The following is a 20,435-nucleotide window of genomic DNA, read 5'->3' on the forward strand; positions in this document are numbered from 1 at the left end:
CTACACTGGCCGTACACCTCTGGTGATCGTCGAGGGGACACTGAATAGTGCACGGTACATCCAAACCGTCATCGAACCCATCGTTCTACCATTCCTAGACCGGCAAGGAACTTGCTGTTCCAACAGGACAATGCACGTCCGCATGTATATCCCGTGCCACCCAACGTGCTCTAGAAGGTGTAAGTCAACTACCCTGGCCAGCAAGATCTCCGGATCTGTCCCCCATTGAGCATGTTTGGGACTGGATGAAGCGTCGTCTCACGCGGTCTGCACGTCCAGCACGAACGCTGGTCCAACTGAGGCGCCAGATGGAAATGGCATGGCAAGCCGTTCCACAGGACTACATCCAGCATCTCTACGATCGTCTCCATGGGAGAATAGCAGCCTGCATTGCTGCGAAAGGTGGATATACGCTGTACTAGTGCCGACATTGTGCATGCTCTGTTGACTGTGTCTATGTGCCTGTGGTTCTGTCAGTGTGATCATGTGATGTGTCTGACCCCAGGAATGTGTCAATAAAGTGTCCCCTTCCTGGGACAATGAATTCACGGTGTTTATATTTCAATTTCCAGGAGTGTAGTTTTCGGTGAATTTTTACAATACGTGAATGTTCCCAGAAGCAGAAGCCAGCAACAGGAGCACTCACGTATTGAAAATATGGTCCAAGTGTTACTTCCCTCCCCGTTTCCACAAAAATAGCTGCAGTGACGAAATGACAAAATACACGATTCCAGGAATAATTTGCTGACTGTTCGCTTTTCTGTCTCTTTAGTTTACTACCAAGCTTTATGTTTGTATCTGTCCATTATATACGAGGGATGGAACTTAAAAAGTGGCAACTATTTATTTACAACCGATACAAAAGAATTACATGTTTGCACCTGTTACTGTCCTTCAGAGTAGTCACCAGCGTTGTGTAGAACCCGCTGCCAGCAATGTGGAAGACATAGTATACTGTTAGCAGAGCCTGTTCTGGTGATGGTGCGAATGAAGCGGTCTACTACCTGTCGAATCTCTGGAACAGTTCTGAAGTGAATGCCATGAAGTGGTTCCTTCATCGTCGGAATCAAATTAGAGTCACAGGGACTTAAGTCCGGGCAGTACGGTGGATGATTTCCGACGCTGTTATGGCTGCACGAGGGGAATTAACAGGCTTTGAACACAACGTGGTACTTGGATCTAGATACATGGGACATTTCATTTCGGAAATCATTAGAGAATTCAACATTCCGAAATTCACAGTGTCAAGAGTGTGCCGAGAATACCAGATTTCAAGCATTACCTCTCATCATGGACGACGCAGTGGCCGACGGCCTTCACTCAACGACAGAAAGCAGGGGGATTTGTACAGAGTTTCCTGTGCTAACAGAGAAGCAACACGGCGTGAAATAACTGCAGAAATCAATGTGGGACGTGCAACGAACGTATCCGTTAGGACAGTGGGGCGAAATTTGGCGTTAATAGGCTATGACAGCAGACGACTGATGCGGGTGCCTTTGCTAACAGCACGACATCACCTGCAGCGCCTCTCCTGAGTTCGTGACCATATGGGTTGGATAACAGGTGACTGGAAAACCGTGGCCTGGTTAGATAAGTTCCGATTTTAGTTGGTAAGAGCTGGTGGTAGGGTTCGAGTGTGACGCAACCCCACGAAGCCATGGATCCACATTGACAACATGTTTACATGGATGGATTGGGTCCTCTGGTCCAACTGAAGCGATCTTTGACTGGAAATGGTTATGTTCGGCTACTTGGAGACTACCTGCAGCCATTCATGGACTTCATGTTCCCGAACAACGATGGAATTTTTATGGAAGACAATGCGCCAAGTCACCGGACCACAATTGTCCCGACTGGTTTGAAGAACATTCTACACAATTCGAGCAAATGATTTGGCCACCCACATCGCCCGATGTGAATCCCATGGAACATTTATGGGTCATAATCGAAAGGTCAGGTCGTGCACAAAATCCTGCACCGGCAACACTTCCGCAATTGTGGACAGCTATAGAGACAGCATGGCTCAGTATTTCTGCAGGGGACTTCCAACGACTTGTTGAGTCCAAGCCACGTCGAGCTGCTGCGCTACGTTGGGCAGAAAGAAGACCTACATGATATTGGGAAGTATCCCATGACTTTTGTCACCTCAGTGTATTATGCAGTTATGATTATTGTTTACAGTACTCGTCCACAAAACTTTAACTTGCATGCGCGCGCCTCTCTCTCTCTCTCTCTCTCTCTCTCTCTCTCTCTCTCTCTCTCTCTCTCTCTCTCTCTCACACACACACACACACACACACACACACACACACATCACAGTTCTTAATTTTCCACTTTTATGCATGCCTCATACAGATCAGTGTAAACATGAAATGTGCGTATGGCAAATTTTAGCCAGGTGGCCCCTTCCGACGTTTCTGGCCGCCTGGCGCAAGTCTTCTTTTATGTCACAACACTTCGGCGGCTTGCGCGTCGGTGATGATAATGATGAGAAACTCACATACATCCAGTCCCGAACGGAGAAAATCCCCGACCTGGTTTGGAATCAAACCCAGGACCCCGCGATTGAGAGTCAGCAACAAGACCTACAAGAGCGGATTAATGTAAATGTTAGTTAGAACGTCAAAGATTTAGGCGTTTCACTGTTACATAACATCTGCGTGGTGTGGGTCGTTTAGTTTCTTTCAATAACTCGATGTTACGAGCCCTGTAGATGGACACAGCAGAAAATCTCGCATTAGGTGTACCACTTTGCGGTGGTCAGGTATGTTGCATATAGTGTAGACCATACGATATATCGTCCCATATCACGCAACTTCTAAATGAGGGACAGCCCAGGTCATTGTGCTGTTAGGGAAGCGCGGAAGAATTGTGTGCATGGGTGTTGTCCTTCCTGAAGTAGCATATTTCTCCGACGTTGTAGGAATGGCTACAGAATGCAATGTATGGTGTTTTGGATGTATGCCAGGCTATTCACTAAGATTTCGGCTCGTCACATCATGATGCCCAGAACAGCTCCTGTATGTTGCTGTCAGTTACGCTACAGTAGTTGTCAGTCGCGTTGTCAACGCTACTCTCGTAAACGACCATCACCAGTGACAATGCAGAATATGATTGTGATACGAGGGCCTTAAGTAAGTAAAGAAACACATCCTTTTCTGAAAGCAGGTTGGTTTTATTCCGGAATCCAGTACACCATATTATTCCCCACGCTTTTGGTTACAAAACCCTGTTTTTCAATATAACCTCCGTTGAATGCGACGGGCTTACTGTGAGGGTCTGTTTGCTCGCATGGTACCACTCTACTGGTAGAAGTCAGAGCCAATCTCTTGCTTATCAATAACTTTCCTATCATCTAGATACTGCTACCCGTGGAGTGCATTGTTCATTGGGGCAAAAGATGGAAGTCGGAAGGTGCGAGAATCGGGCTGTAGGGTGGTTGAGGAAGAACTGTCCAATGACGCTCTGTGGGTTCCTCTCGGGTGTAGAGACTTGTATGAGGCCTTGCGTTGGCATTTTTGTGGCGACGAACACACTGAAATAGGTTCTTCAGTTCCCTGAGTGTAATACAGTACACTACAGAGTTGATCGTTGCACCATGGGGGAGGACATCAAACAGTATAAATCCAGAAGAACGTCACCATGACTTTACTGGGTGAGGATACGTCTTTGAACCTTTTCTTCGGAGGAGAGGTGTTGTGGCGCCACTCCAGGGATTGCCGTTTCTTTCCTGTTCGAAGTGATGAACTCGTGTTTCATCGCCTGTGACAATGTTCGACAAACACTCGTCACGATCGGCCTCGTAACGCACAAGCAACGCCGCACGTATGCCCCTTCGTCGCTTTATGGTCTTCTGTTAGGCGGCGAGGAAGCCAGCGGGCAAACATCTTTGAGTATCCCAAATGGTAGGCCAGTGTATCAGATTTACCAACAGAGCCGTCCACTTGAGGAGAAGTGTATTTCATTTTGATCCATTGATCACTTCGAATGAGATTGTCTGCATCTTCCATCATTGCAGGAGTCACAGCTGCGTGGGGCCGGCCAGCACACCGGAGATAGAACAGCTTTGCGCGACCATGTTGCGTTGATGAGAGACGCCTCAATCAACGGCTCACTGTGCTTTTGTTCGCTGCATAGCAATGACCCCGAAAAACGTTGTGGGTACTAGAAACTAGAAATGTTGTGGGTACTAGGATTCAGGGATATGTCCTAAGATGATATTTTGTCTCTGTAGTGACTGAAGACTTCAGGCATTGTCCTTTTATTAGCAATAGCGCATATCAATTAACATTTGTTGTCTGCGGATCTACGCTCTGATTTATACTCAGTACGGCAATTCACAGTAAAAATTTTCTTTTAAATATAGGCTGCTTTTGAAATTTAAAAAATGGCATCATGAAAACATCAAAAGCTACTGTAATGTACATATAAAAACGGAGAGCCAGTAAAGCGACGATCTTCAAGTCACATAAATACTCGTATTAACAAAGATTTGTAAGAAATAGTATAAGACAAAATAGTTAAGGTAAACTATTGCATCTAGGAGATACTCTCGGATACCATTACATCAAGTCAAAGGAAGGTTCTTTGGCATCAAGTGCATAATTGTTATCAGTTGCAGCTTCTGAATGGAGTAGTTAAAATTAGAGTATGCAAAAAGACATTAAAAACTATGCATGAGTACCTGCCGTAGATACATGTAGCCGTTGTGTTATACGTTTGTCTACAAGTCACAAAATCAACTGTCAATGTGCGCCCTCAGTGACTGATACATAAATATATAAGATAATGGATACATATAAAAGTGACAGTTAGGCGCGTTAGACTTGTGTGTATCTATAAACTGTGAAAATATGTATATTATGATTTTTTAAATTGTTTTTACGTATTCTGTAATTTTCACTGTCTCATACGGTACTGCAACTGATAGAAATTATGTACATGACTCCAAGGTTTTTAACCTCGTGTAATGATATGCATGAGTATCTTCTGCATGCAAAGGTTCACCTTAATTATGTTGGCATGTACTATTTCTTTTATATTTTCGTTAATTTATATGTAACTTGAAGATAGAATTTTGACCGGAACGTTCTGGCTGAAATCAATACATGTTACTGCAGAATTTGGTTCTGTAAATACGTTGAAACTGTGCATCACTGCTAACGAAAAATATTTTGTTTAAAATTCTCTATAAATTGGGGTTAAGTATGTAAGAGGGCAAATAGATGAATACTGTTAGAAAATGTTGAATTTTATTCAGTTTAGAAATGTTTAACTACTAAACTTACCTCGCTAAGAAGATCGAAGTCTTGTTCTGATATTTTGTTGTCTCTGTCCGTATCCAAAAGGTGAGTGAAGAAGTGAGTAAATTTTTCCCTCTGAGTATCTGACAGACAGTTCTTCAGCTCCTCTGTGTTCTCCGTAATCTCATCTTCACTGGTGTTCCTTTCAACCCACGTTGCTGAAACGTGAATGGAAGAATTAAAATTTTTCACAGGTGTTGCAGAACTGTTTCAGATCATTTCAACGGCAATCTACAATGTATTTGAACAGATGTACGTAAAGACCCAACCGACATTAATAAATATTGGGCTGGTGCTTTGAAATTGGTATCCAGTTTAAAAAAACCAAACTTCTACTCTATGACGGTAGGGAGAAAATTTTTCGACCTGTCAGTGAAAGGCAGTGTTTCGAGGTCAAATATCCCCTTTTTGGTCAGTTCAGACTGTCCAACGTTTCTTCGATGAATAAGTTTCATTCCTGCAGTGTAGCTCTGGAAACCCCGTAAAACTGTATTATACAATAGCCTCAACCTCTAAATATTAGACTCAAAACGCTTTCAAGTCACAAATTACTTTAGAAATGAAGGCCAGAGGGCGTCAAAGATGGGGAACAGGGTGGATTTTCAGTAACTAGTAGTCTCTGAATTCTTGAGTCATCATCACAAATGCTTCGTCTTTTACTGTTGAACGTTAATGACACCTCACACGATCCTCTTAAGAGCCTGTCTCCATTTTTCCCAGTCTTTCGCATCTCGGAGTAGCTGGCTACATGTTTGGTATTTCTTCTGCCTTATCTGGTCCATCCATCGTTTGGTGGTGTCCAAGAAATCTTTTCCCTTCCACTTTGAGTTCGATGGTCATCTTTTCCAAGTTATCCTCTTTCGTCGAACTATTTGACTAAAGAACTGCAGCATTCGTTGGAAACAATAAGCTTATTTGCCGAATTCGGCGTTTATATCGGTCTAACGGTGATAGGATCCAGGTACGACACAAACTTTCATTGTCACAGATGTCTCCTCTTTCGCTTGGCGAGTAATGGAGGTAATGAAGGCAAGAAATCGAGAGATGAAAACAGGATCCCCGTAAATCGAGTGCATCTCCTCGCTACCCTAGGAAGGGCTTCGTATGTCTCATTCAATGACACTAAACTCATTTTTTACTGCCAGTGACGAGAGTGACTGAGTCAGAAAACTTGCTCAGAGGGCCCATACGTGAGGAAAGTAGTGCAACGAGACCATCATGACATACAAAATTATGTGTCACTTCTGTACCCGAATAGGGATCCTCACATAACGTGATCACCGACCATTACAGCGACCCTTGTCTAAAATTGTTTTAGAACGTATTTCCACCCAGCCCTGTGTCTATATTTCCTATGCTTACATGCCGAAGTCGGCGTTTGTGTCTGTCTAACAGTGATAGGATCCAGGTACGACAAAAAATCTTTCATTTTCATACGTGCCACCTCTGTCGCTTCCCAACCCAGTGTCTATAGGGTGATGTGTGATGTCCTTAGGTTAGTTAGGTTTAAGTAGTTCTACGTTCTAGGTGACTGATGACAATAGATGTTAAGTCCCATAGTGCTCAGAGCCATTTGAACCATTTTTTGTGTCTATATTTCTTATGCTTACATGCCGAAGTCGGCGTTTATGTCCGTCTAACGGTGATAGGATCCAGGTACGACAAAAAATCTTTCTTTGTCGTAGATGCCACCTCTGTCGCTTGGCGAGTAATGGAGGTAATGAAGGCAAGATACCTTGCCTTGGATGGTCATCTTTCCCAAGTTATCCCCTTTCGTCGAACTATGTGACTAAAGAACTGCAGCATTCGCTGGAAACAAATACTGGAGAACGTCTGCTTCACCCACACGTACACACCTCAAAAGCATCGACCCTTTTGCGGTCCCTCCAGTTGTTGACCGCACTTCCATCCCGTAAAGGAAGCCAGCAGACACCAGTTATTTCAATACTTTCGATTGACTATGTGTGGTTAGGGCTTGGTCTTTCCGAATCACTGTCAGTTTCGATGCAGTATTCTGACCCAGAACAATTCTGCGCCGTATTTTCTGTGCAGAACCACCCTCTTTCTGAACTATTGAGTCCAGGTAGACAACGTGATTAACTTATTCATATTCTGACAACAAAACGTCAGTAACTGGTAGTGACTCGACTCTGTCAGTTATCATGATCTTGGTCTTTTTCTAACAACGCAAGTTTCTCACTTTATGTCTTGACCCTATCCAGTAGTTCATTCGTTACATTTGCGATTCAGCACACAGCGTAGTGTCATCAGCAAAACTAAAATTATTGATTCTTCGATCCCCAATTCGAATCCCACCAGTCTAACTGTAAAGATTTTTTTCTAATGACATATTCTCTATAGATGTTAAATAGAAGGTGATAGACTGGACCCCTGTCTAAATCTTACACATGGTTCAAAAGGTCTTGAAATAGTGTTATATAGTCTGTTTACTGCCTTGTAATCAGAGTAAAGGATTCTAATAAAGGTAATAAGGTGCTCAGGAACGCCTAAACGTCTAAATCTTACACATGGTTCAAAAGGTCTTGAAATAGTGTTATATAGTCTGTTTACTGCCTTGTAATCAGAGTAAAGGATTCTAATAAAGGTAATAAGGTGCTCAGGAACGCCCATTTCATACACCACTGGTTTCTCCATCAAACACTGTCAAAAGCATGGCTATAGCCCAAGAAACAGAACTAAAATTGTATGGAATCTCTTCATTTTTTTAACTATCTGAGAATCGTGTTTCATGTTCTTTCATAATGAACAAACCCAGATTGAACTGGTGGTATATTTCTATCAAAATGCGTTCTTAAGGTTTAGGGATGACTTTTAGAAGAATCTTGCTGGTATGAAAAATCAATGAAATGGCTCTGTAGTTCTCAGACGCTGTGTACCTTCTTTCTTATAAAAAATAATCATTACTGACATGGTCCAGTCTTCTTCCATGTTCCGTTATTCCACATGCTGATACATATCTCTGTTTTTCAAACCCAGATATCTAGACGCTTTGCTCATTTCGGCAGTAATAATGTCAGGTGCAGGTGCTACGTTATTTTTTAATTACCTAGAGCTTTTCGGACTTCTTTTAAGACGTCAGGTACCTTATGTATTGGGATGTTTGCAAGGGCAAGTCTTGCATTGTTATCCATATACAACTTGTTGCAGTATGTTCTTCAACCATCAGCAGCTAATGGCCGAGTGCACCAACCCCGGTCAAAAAGCACGATAACCAAGGTGCCGAGATCATGGTTAAAACTAAACCGTGTTTAAAATGTTTCTGCAGTGCACCAACGCTAATTGCCGGTTAGCAAACCGTCATCAGCCAACCGTGCATTTGACCGCTGTAAGCTCTGCACATGGCAATGGAACGTAACGTGGTGATGCAAAGATGTCAGTAAACATGAAATTGCACAGACAATCGCTGATGAGTGACTACACGTGCTCCCTTTGTCGTATTTTCCGTCGACAAGCAGAAGCGTTTATACGAACCTAGCGACTTGTACCCCCCCATGAACCATGGACCTTGCCGTTGGTGGGGAGGCTTGCGTGCCTCAGCGATACAGATGGCCGTACCGTGGGTGCAACCACAACGGAGGGGTATCTGTTGAGAGGCCAGACAAACGTGTGGTTCCTGAAGAGGGGCAGCAGCCTTTTCAGTAGTTGCAGGGGCAACAGTCTGGATGATTGACTGATCTGGCCTTGCAACATTAACCAAAACGGCCTTGCTGTGCTGGTACTGCGAACGGCTGAAAGCAAGGGGAAACTACAGCCGTAATTTTTCCCGAGGACATGCAGCTTTACTGTATGATTAAATGATGATGGCATCCTCTTGGGTAAAATATTCCGGAGGTAAAATAGTCCCCCATTCGGATCTCCGGGCGGGGACTACTCAGGAGGATGTCGTTATCAGGAGAAAGAAAACTGGCGTTCTACGGATCGGAGCGTGGAATGTCAGATCCCTTAATCGGGCAGGTAGGTTAGAAAATTTAAAAAGAGAAATGGATAGGTTAAAGTTAGATATAGTGGGAATTAGTGAGGTTCGGTGGCAGGAGGAACAAGACTTCTGGTCAGGTGACTACAGGGTTATAAACACAAAATCAAATAGGGGTAATGCAGGAGTAGGTTTAATAATGAATAGGAAAATAGGAATGCGGGTTAGCTACTACAAACAGCATAGTGAACGCATTATTGTGGCCAAGATAGATACGAAGCCCACACCTACTACAGTAGTACAAGTTTATATGCCAACTAGCTCTGCAGATGATGAAGAAATTGAAGAAATGTACGATGAAATAAAAGAAATTATTCAGATAGTGAAGGGAGACGAAAATTTAATAGTAATGGGTGACTGGAATTCGAGTGTAGGAAAACGGAGAGAAGGAAACATAGTAGGTGAATATGGATTGGGGCTAAGAAATGAAAGAGGAAGCCGCCTAGTAGAATTTTGCACAGAGCACAACTTGATCATAGCTAACACTTGGTTTAAGAATCATGAAAGAAGGTTGTATACGTGGAAGAACCCTGGAGATACTAAAAGGTATCAGATAGATTATATAATGGTAAGACAGAGATTTAGGAACCAGGTTTTAAGTTGTAAGACATTTCCAGGGGCAGATGTGGACTCTGACCACAATCTATTGGTTATGACCTGTAGATTAAAACTGAAGAAACTGCAAAAATGTGAGAAATTAAGGAGATGGGACCTGGATAAACTGAAAGAACCAGAGGTTGTACAGAGTTTCAGAGAGAGCATAAGGGAACAATTGACAGGAATAGGGGAAAGAAATACAGTAGAAGAAGAATGGGTAGCTCTGAGGGATGTAGTAGTGAAGGCAGCAGAGGATAAAGTAGGTAAAAAGACGAGGGCTGCTAGAAATCCTTGGGTAACAGAAGAAATATTGAATTTAATTGATGAAAGGAGAAAATATAAAAATGCAGTAAATGAAGCAGGCAAAAAGGAATACAAACGTCTCAAAAATGAGATCGACAGGAAGTGCAAAATGGCTAAACAGGGATGGCTAGAGGACAAATGTAAGGATGTAGAAGCTTATCTCACTAGGGGTAAGATAGATACTGCCTACAGGAAAATTAGAGAGACCTTTGGAGAGAAGAGAACCACGTGTATGAATATCAAGAGCTCAGATGGCAGCCCAGTTCTAAGCAAAGAAGGGAAGGCAGGAAGGTGGAAGGAGTATATAGAAGGCTTATACAAGGGTGATGTACTTGAGGACAATATTATGGAAATAGAAGAGGATGTAGATGAAGACGAAATGGGAGATACGATACTGCGTGAAGAGTTTGACAGAGCAGTGAAAGACCTGAGTCGAAACAAGGCCCCCGGAGTAGACAACATTCCATTAGAACTACTGACGGCCTTGGGAGAGCCAGTCATGACAAAACTCTACCAGCTGGTGAGCAAGATGTATGAGACAGGCGAAATACCCTCAGACTTCAAGAAGAATATAATAATTCCAATCCCAAAGAAAGCAGGTGCTGACAGATGTGAAAATTACCGAACTATCAGTTTAATAAGCCACGGCTGCAAAATACTAATGCGAATTCTTTACAGACGAATGGAAAAACTGGTAGATGCAGACCTCGGGGAGGATCAGTTTGGATTCCGTCGAAATGTTGGAACACGTGAGGCAATACTGACCTTACGACTTATCTTAGAAGAAAGATTAAGAAAAGGCAAACCTACGTTTCTAGCATTTGTAGACTTAGAGAAAGCTTTTGACAATGTTGACTGGAATACTCTTTTTCAAATTCTAAAAGTGGCAGGGGTAAAATACAGGGAGCGAAAGGCTATTTATAATTTGTACAGAAACCAGATGGCAGTAATAAGAGTCGAGGGGCATGAAAGGGAAGCAGTGGTTGGGAAAGGAGTGAGACAGGGTTGTAGCCTCTCCCCGATGTTATTCAATCTGTATATTGAGCAAGCAGTAAAGGAAACAAAAGAAAAATTTGGAGTAGGTATTAAAATTCATGGAGACGAAGTAAAAACTTTGAGGTTCGCCGATGACATTGTAATTCTGTCAGAGACGGCAAAGGACTTGGAAGAGCAGTTGAACGGAATGGACAGTGTCTTGAAAGGAGGATATAAGATGAACATTAACAAAAGCAAAACGAGGATAATGGAATGTAGTCAAATTAAATCGGGTGATGCTGAGGGAATTAGATTAGGAAATGAGACACTTAAAGTAGTAAAGGAGTTTTGCTATTTAGGAAGTAAAATAACTGATGATGGTCGAAGTAGAGAGGATATAAAATGTAGACTGGCAATGGCAAGGAAAGCGTTTCTGAAGAAGAGAAATTTGTTAACATCGAATATAGATTTATGTATCAGGAAGTCGTTTCTGAAAGTATTTGTTTGGAGTGTAGCCATGTATGGAAGTGAAACATGGACGATAACTAGTTTGGACAAGAAGAGAATAGAAGCTTTCGAAATGTGGTGCTACAGAAGAATACTGAAGATAAGGTGGATAGATCACGTAACTAATGAGGAGGTATTGAATAGGATTGGGGAGAAGAGAAGTTTGTGGCACAACTTGACTAGAAGAAGGGATCGGTTGGTAGGACATGTTTTGAGGCATCAAGGGATCACAAATTTAGCATTGGAGGGCAGCGTGGAGGGTAAAAATCGTAGAGGGAGACCGAGAGATGAGTACACTAAGCAGATTCAGAAGGATGTAGGTTGCAGTAGGTACTGGGAGATGAAGCAGCTTGCACAGGATAGAGTAGCATGGAGAGCTGCATCAAACCAGTCTCAGGACTGAAGACAACAACAACAGCGACTTGTTACTGATCTGTTCGTTTGCTTGGAGAATAATGGAGAATAAAAAAAGAACGCCTGAATTCTCGAAGTACGAGATAGATGTACTTCTTGAACTGGTGGGAGCAAGCGTATCCGTTCTTGAAAATAAGAAAACTGACGGCTGCAGTTTAAAAGAAAAACAGGCAATATGATCACATGTGGAAGTGCAATTTAATTCTACTCCTGGTAAGATTACTCATAAATTAATAACATTTCTGGCTTCATCGTAAGTATAGGATACGGTACACAATGGCTTTTAGTTTTAAGTTTGAAAGTGTTATTGGCATACCACTGAAATACATGACAGGGCTATGTACATTTACGGTTGGAATGGTTTTGTTTGTTTTAAATTAAACTTACAATGCTGTACTCCTGTTAACTAAAAATTGTGTGTCTAAAGGAAGCGTTCTTGTTAAAAATTGTGAACATAGGTTTTTCAGTTAGCCCTGTGCCGTATTCTTCATATATGTCTATACCACTTTTTTTAATGAACTGAAATGTAAACAAAAGCCATATATGTATATATCTTAGATTTTTATTGCAGTTATAAATTAAGCACCTCAGACTGCAAAATAGACTTATGAATGTAAATAACATAAGAATTAATTTATGGTTCTGCAAACTATAACATTTACTCAATTTCACGTGTGACAAAAAGACCCTGTGACAGGCTGAAAACCTATTACGAAAACATGAAGAGAAGGCTTCGAAAAGATATTGCACAAGAAAAAGTTGAAGGTTATAAAACAGGTGGGAGGAAGCTAACCGAAAAAAAAAACAAGATTCATGAGCGGGCAGAACTGCTTGAAATTGATGGTCGTCAATGAAACCATTAACGAATGCGTATGATTCCGATGCAAGGTTTAGTATGATTGTGGATGTTGTTAACATGGAGTGCAGTGCAGGGAGAACATACCACCTGTTTCAGCTGACAGATTGGCAGAGTGCACACAACCTAGCACTTCTCACACACCCAAGATAATGCAGACTACAGAGACATCAAAGAATGTTCTGGTGTCACTCAGCTGCAGTCTCCTGATCCACCCAAAGGAAACATTTGTACACCGAATAATATATCGCATCGTCGCAGGATGCCTGCAAAATCAGGGCCATCAGGTTCCGGAACTGTATTTGAAAATGTGCGCGAGAAGAGAGGCCCAGTTACATATGATGAAGGCAGAACATAGGAAGGAGCTGATATTTAAAAATTTAAAGATTCTGGTCCTAAGAGAAAAATTAAAATAAATGCCAATAACATGTGATTTTTTTTCTGTGTCAGAAAATTTTTTAATTTAAATTGTTTTTCTGTCTTTGTCCCATTAATGATGACTGTTGGTAGTCTAATTGTTGTCTGTCTAATAACTCCTTACAGCTTATTTGACGCTGAACGAAGTTTCACCCAACCACTTAAAAACAGGATTACCTCACAAATAATGAATAGGTTAGCAACTCTTCTGTTTACATAAGTCAGCAACTGTAAGCTACATGTCAATTGCAGATTTTTAGCCATAATGTCAGATGCCCATTTCTACTTAAATGACATTAGAATGAGGTAAACTGTTAATAAAACAAAATAATAGTAACAGTTATCTACACGAGGACCAATGTAATCAAGTTGTGCATTATTTATACTGGAAATATCCTAATATATAATTTATGAAGGAAAGTGCTCCAAACTATAACTTCGTGTGTGCCTCTTTTTCTAGCAATAATCTGCACCTGGTAATGTTTATAATGGAAACCTGTAACTTCTATGACAATAGTATTTGTAGTGAGGCATATTTGAGAAATACATTGCTATGATGGCACTCTTTTCTGTGATAGTGAGAATAGCATTGTGTGGCTTTTCTAGCAATACCCTACACCTGTTAATTTTTATAATGGCAAACTACAACTTTTATCACAATAGAATTTGTAATAAGATATTTTCAGCAATGCATTACTATGATGGGGCATTCTTTTCTGCAATAATGAGAATAACAGTGTATGGTTTTTTAGCAATACTCTGCACCTGTTAATTTTTGTAATGGTAACCTTTAGTTTTTATCATAACAGAATTTGTAGCAAGGTATGTTCAGTAACATGTTACTATGATGGGGCACTCTTTTCTGCAGTTATCAACATGACATTGTGTGCCTTTTCTAGATATAATCTGTACATGTTAATGTTTATAATGTCAGACCATAACTTTTATCACAATAGAATTTGTAACTGAGTGTTTTTCAGGAACACCTTGCTATGATGGGGCACTGTTTTGTGCTATAGTAAGATGTGCTAATGTTTATAATGGCAATCCATAACATCTATCACAACTGTATTTGTAGTGAGGGAATTTTCAGTGGCACTATGCTATGATGCGGAATTCCCTTCTGCAAAGGTGAGCACTGAATACGTGAAAAAACTGCATCAATATCAACGACAGAGTGAGGAAGCGATTTTTCCTCACTAATAACTTCAAATATGACACTTCTTACAGACAACTCACAGCATTTCAGTTCCACTTTCATATCTTCCCAAGTAGCACACTCCTTAACTAATTATAGCTATTGCACTGATCCCCAAAATATTAGACATTGCTTTTTGTAGCAATGTGAACTTGTTTTTGGTAACAATTTGTAAACACCAATTTTTCTTCAATTTCATCCATTTTTCTGATGCCACACTGTTGTACATAATATTGTGTAAAGTGCTGCTAAAGGCATGACTAGTCAGAATTAACAATGTAGTTCAATTTTTTGCACAGTTTGTTTGTCACTACATCAACATTTTTCTAGAAATCTACAACATTATAGCAACACAGGCTTATGTTTGAAGCAAATCATATTATAAAGAAAGAGTGCTGATTAATAAATAAACAATTTAACAAATAAACAATCCCAAACTGACATTTTGTGTTATTAATAAATGATTATTTATTTTATGCCTTTGTATTTAGTAAATATTCACAATTTTAAGCTAATCCAGGTAATAAGATTGAATTAATAGTGAGCAGAAGTGCGGTAAAATAATCTCAAATCTGCAAACTTCTGATAATAAACAATATGTTCTTCTAATATTGTAAAGCTGTTGGACATTCACATCTTTGCTGTAACAGTAGAAAATCTAAGAGATGTTAAGGATCCTTAGTGAACATACTACAGAACTCTACCATTATATTTTGTCCCTCTCGCTCTTACTCACACACTCTCTAAATGTAATGGACTCATTCGTTCCCAAATTTAAGTACATACACAGAAACTGAACCTGTGTATAAATAACTGAGTACTGCATTGCTTTCACTACCGATGTGATACGAGAAATACATCTTTAATAATTAATTATCAACAGTTCCACACTAAAAAAAAGTCTCTCAGAAAAGCAGCAGCTGGGTAATTGTCTCCCTGGCATACCACAACCTCGAATTTATAGTCATATACTCAGTTCAGTGTGTACTTTTATGTTCCCTAGACATCAGAAAAAAATAGATTACATGCTGAAATAAGCGGAAAAATTTAAAATACGGCGAAATCCCGTAACTATAATCGTAATTTTTTATTCTGGACAATTTCTGAACTTACGTTACCTTACTGAAAATGTTCATTAATTATAACACGGCGAACTGCTCTTCCTTGTAATGTGTCATCGCGATACATCTGCTATTCAGGGAGCATAGGTTCGTTATCTTCTTCAACGCTGGGGTCTCACTCATCACATAACTGAGTCAGAAGCCGAGCAATTTCTGGATCTTCCGGTGGTTCTCCACTGCTCATACTCCTGGCAATGTTATACAACACAGCCGTACACACAATTTTTGGCGATGTTTTCTGTGGATTACATCTTATTTCTACAGATAATACAGGAAAACTTCTCTTCCACAAGCCATATTTTCTCTCAACGGTGTTCCTAGTTTTAATGCGAGACCTGTTATATCGATGCTCTGCTAAATTTTGTGGATTTAAAAGTTGAGTTAACAAGTACGATCTACATGCGTAACCACTATCTCCCAATAAGTGACCTCGTGGTATTTCTCCGTTTTCAAATTGAGCTCTGCGGGCGCAGTTGAGAAATATGGTAGTGTCGCGCACAGAGCCCGGCCATCGAGCGACAATATCTCTTATTAACAAATTGGGACCACTAATGGTTTGACAGTTAAAGGAAAAATATGATTTCCTATTGTGGAAAAGTTCCGCATTATGTAGTCCAGGAGACCGAATTCTTGTATGGGTACAATCCAAGGTACCGAGAACACCAGGAAATCGCTCCAGTTGACTAAAACCATACAACACAGAGCACACTTCTTGTCTTAGAGGAAATTTTATAAACCTCACAAATACGTACTCCCACGGGCATGTGCGCGCCTTGGAGAGCTGTCAGCAACTGTCAACCAACCGATCAAAGAAGTAGGCCAAAGATGACACCACAATCTGTTCCACGTAGCATGGAAGAGCCTACTTCAGACGATTCGATATATCGCAGTTCAGTCAATGGCAAAAAGACGGACTTAGGCCATATAACAAGAAGATGGACGCAAACCAGACCCAGTTGGCTGATTGTAAGTAATATATGTATGCTACTTTCATCTGAATTTAGGTGGTGTAATGGTGGTGTGGGGAGTTGAGATTACGTTCTAGTGACTTTTCCCCGATTACGTTATTAAGAAGTGATATATTTGGATGTTATATGGTGAAATGTGCGTCATCCTTTACCTATGCTAATTTTGGGACCCAATGTAGACTCTCATTTGCTTTAACATTTCTTGGTATGTATTTGAGTTTACTTTTTGATTTTTGCGTTCCCCTTGTGATTATATGGAACAGTTTACGTCTGGCTTGGTTTAGCACTGTTCCGTATATAAAATCCATAGTGACATAGTTAAGTAGAATATTTGTTATTTTCCTGACTTTCTATAACGAGGCTACTGCTAATCATGTTCTTTTCATAGATACTGCCCAGAGGTATGATGTTAGATCTGCCCAATAATTGATGTTGGTTCCCACCTTATAAATAGTTTTTTTTACAATAAGACACATAATAACCTTGTTGGCACTGTTGTAAAAGGTGCGTTTTTAAAAAATCAACGTACGCAATATCCACTTTTCGTTTGTGTTTTCCTTCATCTTATAACATGGGTGGACACATTTGTTTACATCTTACAGTCATCCTTCTAGATTGTTCTTTTGGTCCCTCCTTATAGAGTATTGTCCAATAACCATTGAATACAGCAAAGGTTTTTACAATGGCTGTAATTCCTCTTTATAATTTGTCATCCTTTTTGTATACTTACTATACAGATTACCATTACTTATAGTGAACCCCTTTACTGTACATGATTTAATAATTCTGTTATCTTACTTCACATATGATGTGTCGGTCCCTTTGCCCGCTTCTTTTACTTTTTGACAAAAACCGGTAGAGGTTTGTCACACATACCCATACATATTTGCTGACAATGGGTATACATCACTGATGGTTGCATTTCTTTGACAGTTCTGTTTTATGATTACTTCCATTAGGTTACTGATGTTTTCTCATTGTGCATGAATTAGTGGTTAATTACTGATAGTACATATGTAGATTTTAATTAAGATTAACTGCTTTTACTTATGTAAATTGATATGTAACACTTGCAGTATTTAGATAATACTCTCTGGCTTTTTACTTTGTATTTATTGCTCTTTTGTAACCTTTACTGTATAGGCCTGAAGATGGCATAACGTAATGCCGAAACTGGTTGCCTAACAAGTAAAATCAAACTAACGACTGTTGGTATTTAGCCGGAGACCCGCACATCGGACATGGATAAAGTTACATTTATAGGTCGATGTTAGTGCACCAAAATTTTGCCATGAACAGGATTGTATATCTGATTAACCGCGGTTAACTATTAATCGAGATTAGTGCACTCGGCCATAAGTCTACATTGGCTAGAGGTGTGCCATTTTAGTTATCTATAAACCATGTTCTTGGTTTGGAGTATCTTGTTTGTGTCTTCATTTCATTGCCCATGCATCTGGTCTAGTTGCGATCCTGGGATTTCTCAGTTCGCTCGCATGTTTCATTCATGTAAGTATTCTTGTGTCTTTGGAAGTTTTCTGTATTAAAGCAGATAACTTGCGGTACTGAGGCGTTCTCTGCAATCCTTTCATGTTTTCATCTTCAGTACCTTTTCTGTCCTCAATGATTTGTACGGTTTAGTTAGTAAGCCAGTTACTTTTATTCCCAAATTTTTTGCTTTCCTTCTTGAGTGTCAGTTGCCAATATGGAACCCTTACCGTGTTTGACAGAAAATTCACGTTAAACTCAGAGAAGAGCTACATTACATTATTCGTCACGTATCTGTTTCGTCACTGTGAGAGCGCAAAATAGTTACTGATAGATCTCCAATGCTAGAGGCTATAGGAAAGACTTTGTGCGGCACTTGAAATTCAGAAAATCCCCAGCTGAGTCAAGAAACATTGTTCTTCCCGTATACATCTCGCGTTAAATAATGTAACGATAAAAATTTAAGGCTATGCTGAAAAGTGCTGACACTCCTCCTTTCCGCACGCGAGTAACGAATGAAATAGGGAGGGCGTAGACGATGCTATACCTATGTGTATACATACACTGCGAGTCATTAGTTTTGCAAGCATACAAACTAACGACTGTGTTGTAAGGGACATGTCATGATGCGTGTAACGATAAAGTAGATGTTAACGTCAAATGGCACAGATAAATGTAAATGGAATGGAAATATGACGCCGGAATCTACTTAACAGATTCGTTCATGTTTTGGTCACGACTCACAACAGTTATCTCTATACAACCTGGATGTAGAACTTCAGCTGTCTGATCATGCCAGCCACAGATGCTCATATTTCGTTTCTTGCCAAACTACGACATGGCTGCTGGGAAATGTCATTAGAACACGAAAAGAAAATACTTTTCGATTCCGCTCCCATACCAGCCTGTTATATCACATTCTGACATAAAGTTCAAAACAAGGAATCAGTCTGCAATTCCTTGTCACATACAGACCGATGGAAATTTGTTTGCTAAACTACAACATGGCGGACGATGCAAAGCACATTTATCTACAGAGACGCTGCAGTTCTATACTCAGAGACCAGACTTATACATACAGGTTGTGTAAAGATCACTGCACTCTAACCATCAAAGGAAACTTCTAAACTCGTTTAGACTTTCAGAATACATTTTCACTCTGCAGCAGTGTGTACGTTGATTTTGAACTTCCTGGCGGATTAAAACTGTGTGTCGGACCGGGACTCAGCACCTTTGACCTTTGCCATACGCAGACATGTGCTCTATCGACTGAGATAACCAAGTACGAGTCACAACACGCCGTCACACCTTACTTCCGCTAGTGCGAGGGCGATCAATAAGTAAAGCAAAACATTATTTTTCTTGGCCAATTTCGGTTAAAAAAATGCAGAATTTATTGTGAAGTATCTTGGAATATTACCATTTCAAGCCGCCTAGTTTCAAGAAGTTCTGGTAGACGACGGTGCTATACGCAGCCCTCAAAATGGCGTCTGGAACGGAAGTACTTTCTAAGCAGAGAGCTGTCACTGAGTTTGTTTTGGCGGCAAACCAGAGCATCGCGGTTACTCATAGGCGCTTGTAGAATGTTTACGGAGACCTGGGAGTGAGCAAAAGCACGGCGAGTCGTTGGACGAGGCGTGTGTCATCATCACAACAAGGTCGGGCAAACCTGTCTTATTCCCCGCGTACCGGCCGGCCGCACAGAGCTGTGACGCATGCAGTGTTGGGACGTGCAGACACTCTCATTCGAGGTGATCGACGGATCACACTGAAACACCTCGCTGCACAACTGGACTTTTCTGTTGGTACTGGTGGCACACTCGTCCACCAGTAGAGATACTCAACGGTGTGTGCAAGCTGGGTTCCTCGCCACCTAACAGAAGACCATAAAGAGGAGCGAAGAAACCATCTGTGAGGAATTCCTTGCGCGTTACGAAGCTGTAGGTGACGATATTTTGTCGTACATCGTACATGAAACGTGGGTTCATCACCTCGAATCGGAAACAAAACGGCAATCCAAAGAGTGGCGCCACGCCACCTCTCCTCTGAAGAAAAAGTTCAAAGCCACAGCCTCAGCCGGTAACGTCATGGCGACAGTCTTCTCGGACTCTAAAGGTGTTGTTCTGTCGGATGTCCTCCATTATGGTGCAACGAGCAACTCTGAAATGTACTTCGCTACCCTCAGGAAACTGAAGAAACGACTTTAGCGTGTTGGTCGCCGCAAAAATGCAATCGAACTTCTCGTTGTCCATGACAACGCAAGGGCTGCCAAAAGTCTGCGGAGCAAAGAGGAG

At 40.9% G+C, this 20,435-nt stretch overlaps 1 protein-coding gene across 1 annotated transcript in view; it reads right to left on the reverse strand.

Moving 5' to 3' along the window:
* LOC126310771 (uncharacterized) overlaps window positions 1-20,435 on the reverse strand; it is a 186,006-nt gene that overhangs the window by 22,179 nt on the left and 143,392 nt on the right. Inside the window, exon 4 of the mRNA XM_049992114.1 lies at window positions 5,289-5,461. Coding sequence (XP_049848071.1) covers window positions 5,289-5,461 — 173 coding nt within the window. The remainder of the gene's footprint in view (window positions 1-5,288; window positions 5,462-20,435) is intronic.

The sequence above is a fragment of the Schistocerca gregaria genome, chromosome 1 (assembly GCF_023897955.1).
Source record: "Schistocerca gregaria isolate iqSchGreg1 chromosome 1, iqSchGreg1.2, whole genome shotgun sequence".
In the NCBI taxonomy this organism is placed as follows: Eukaryota; Metazoa; Arthropoda; class Insecta; order Orthoptera; family Acrididae; genus Schistocerca; species Schistocerca gregaria.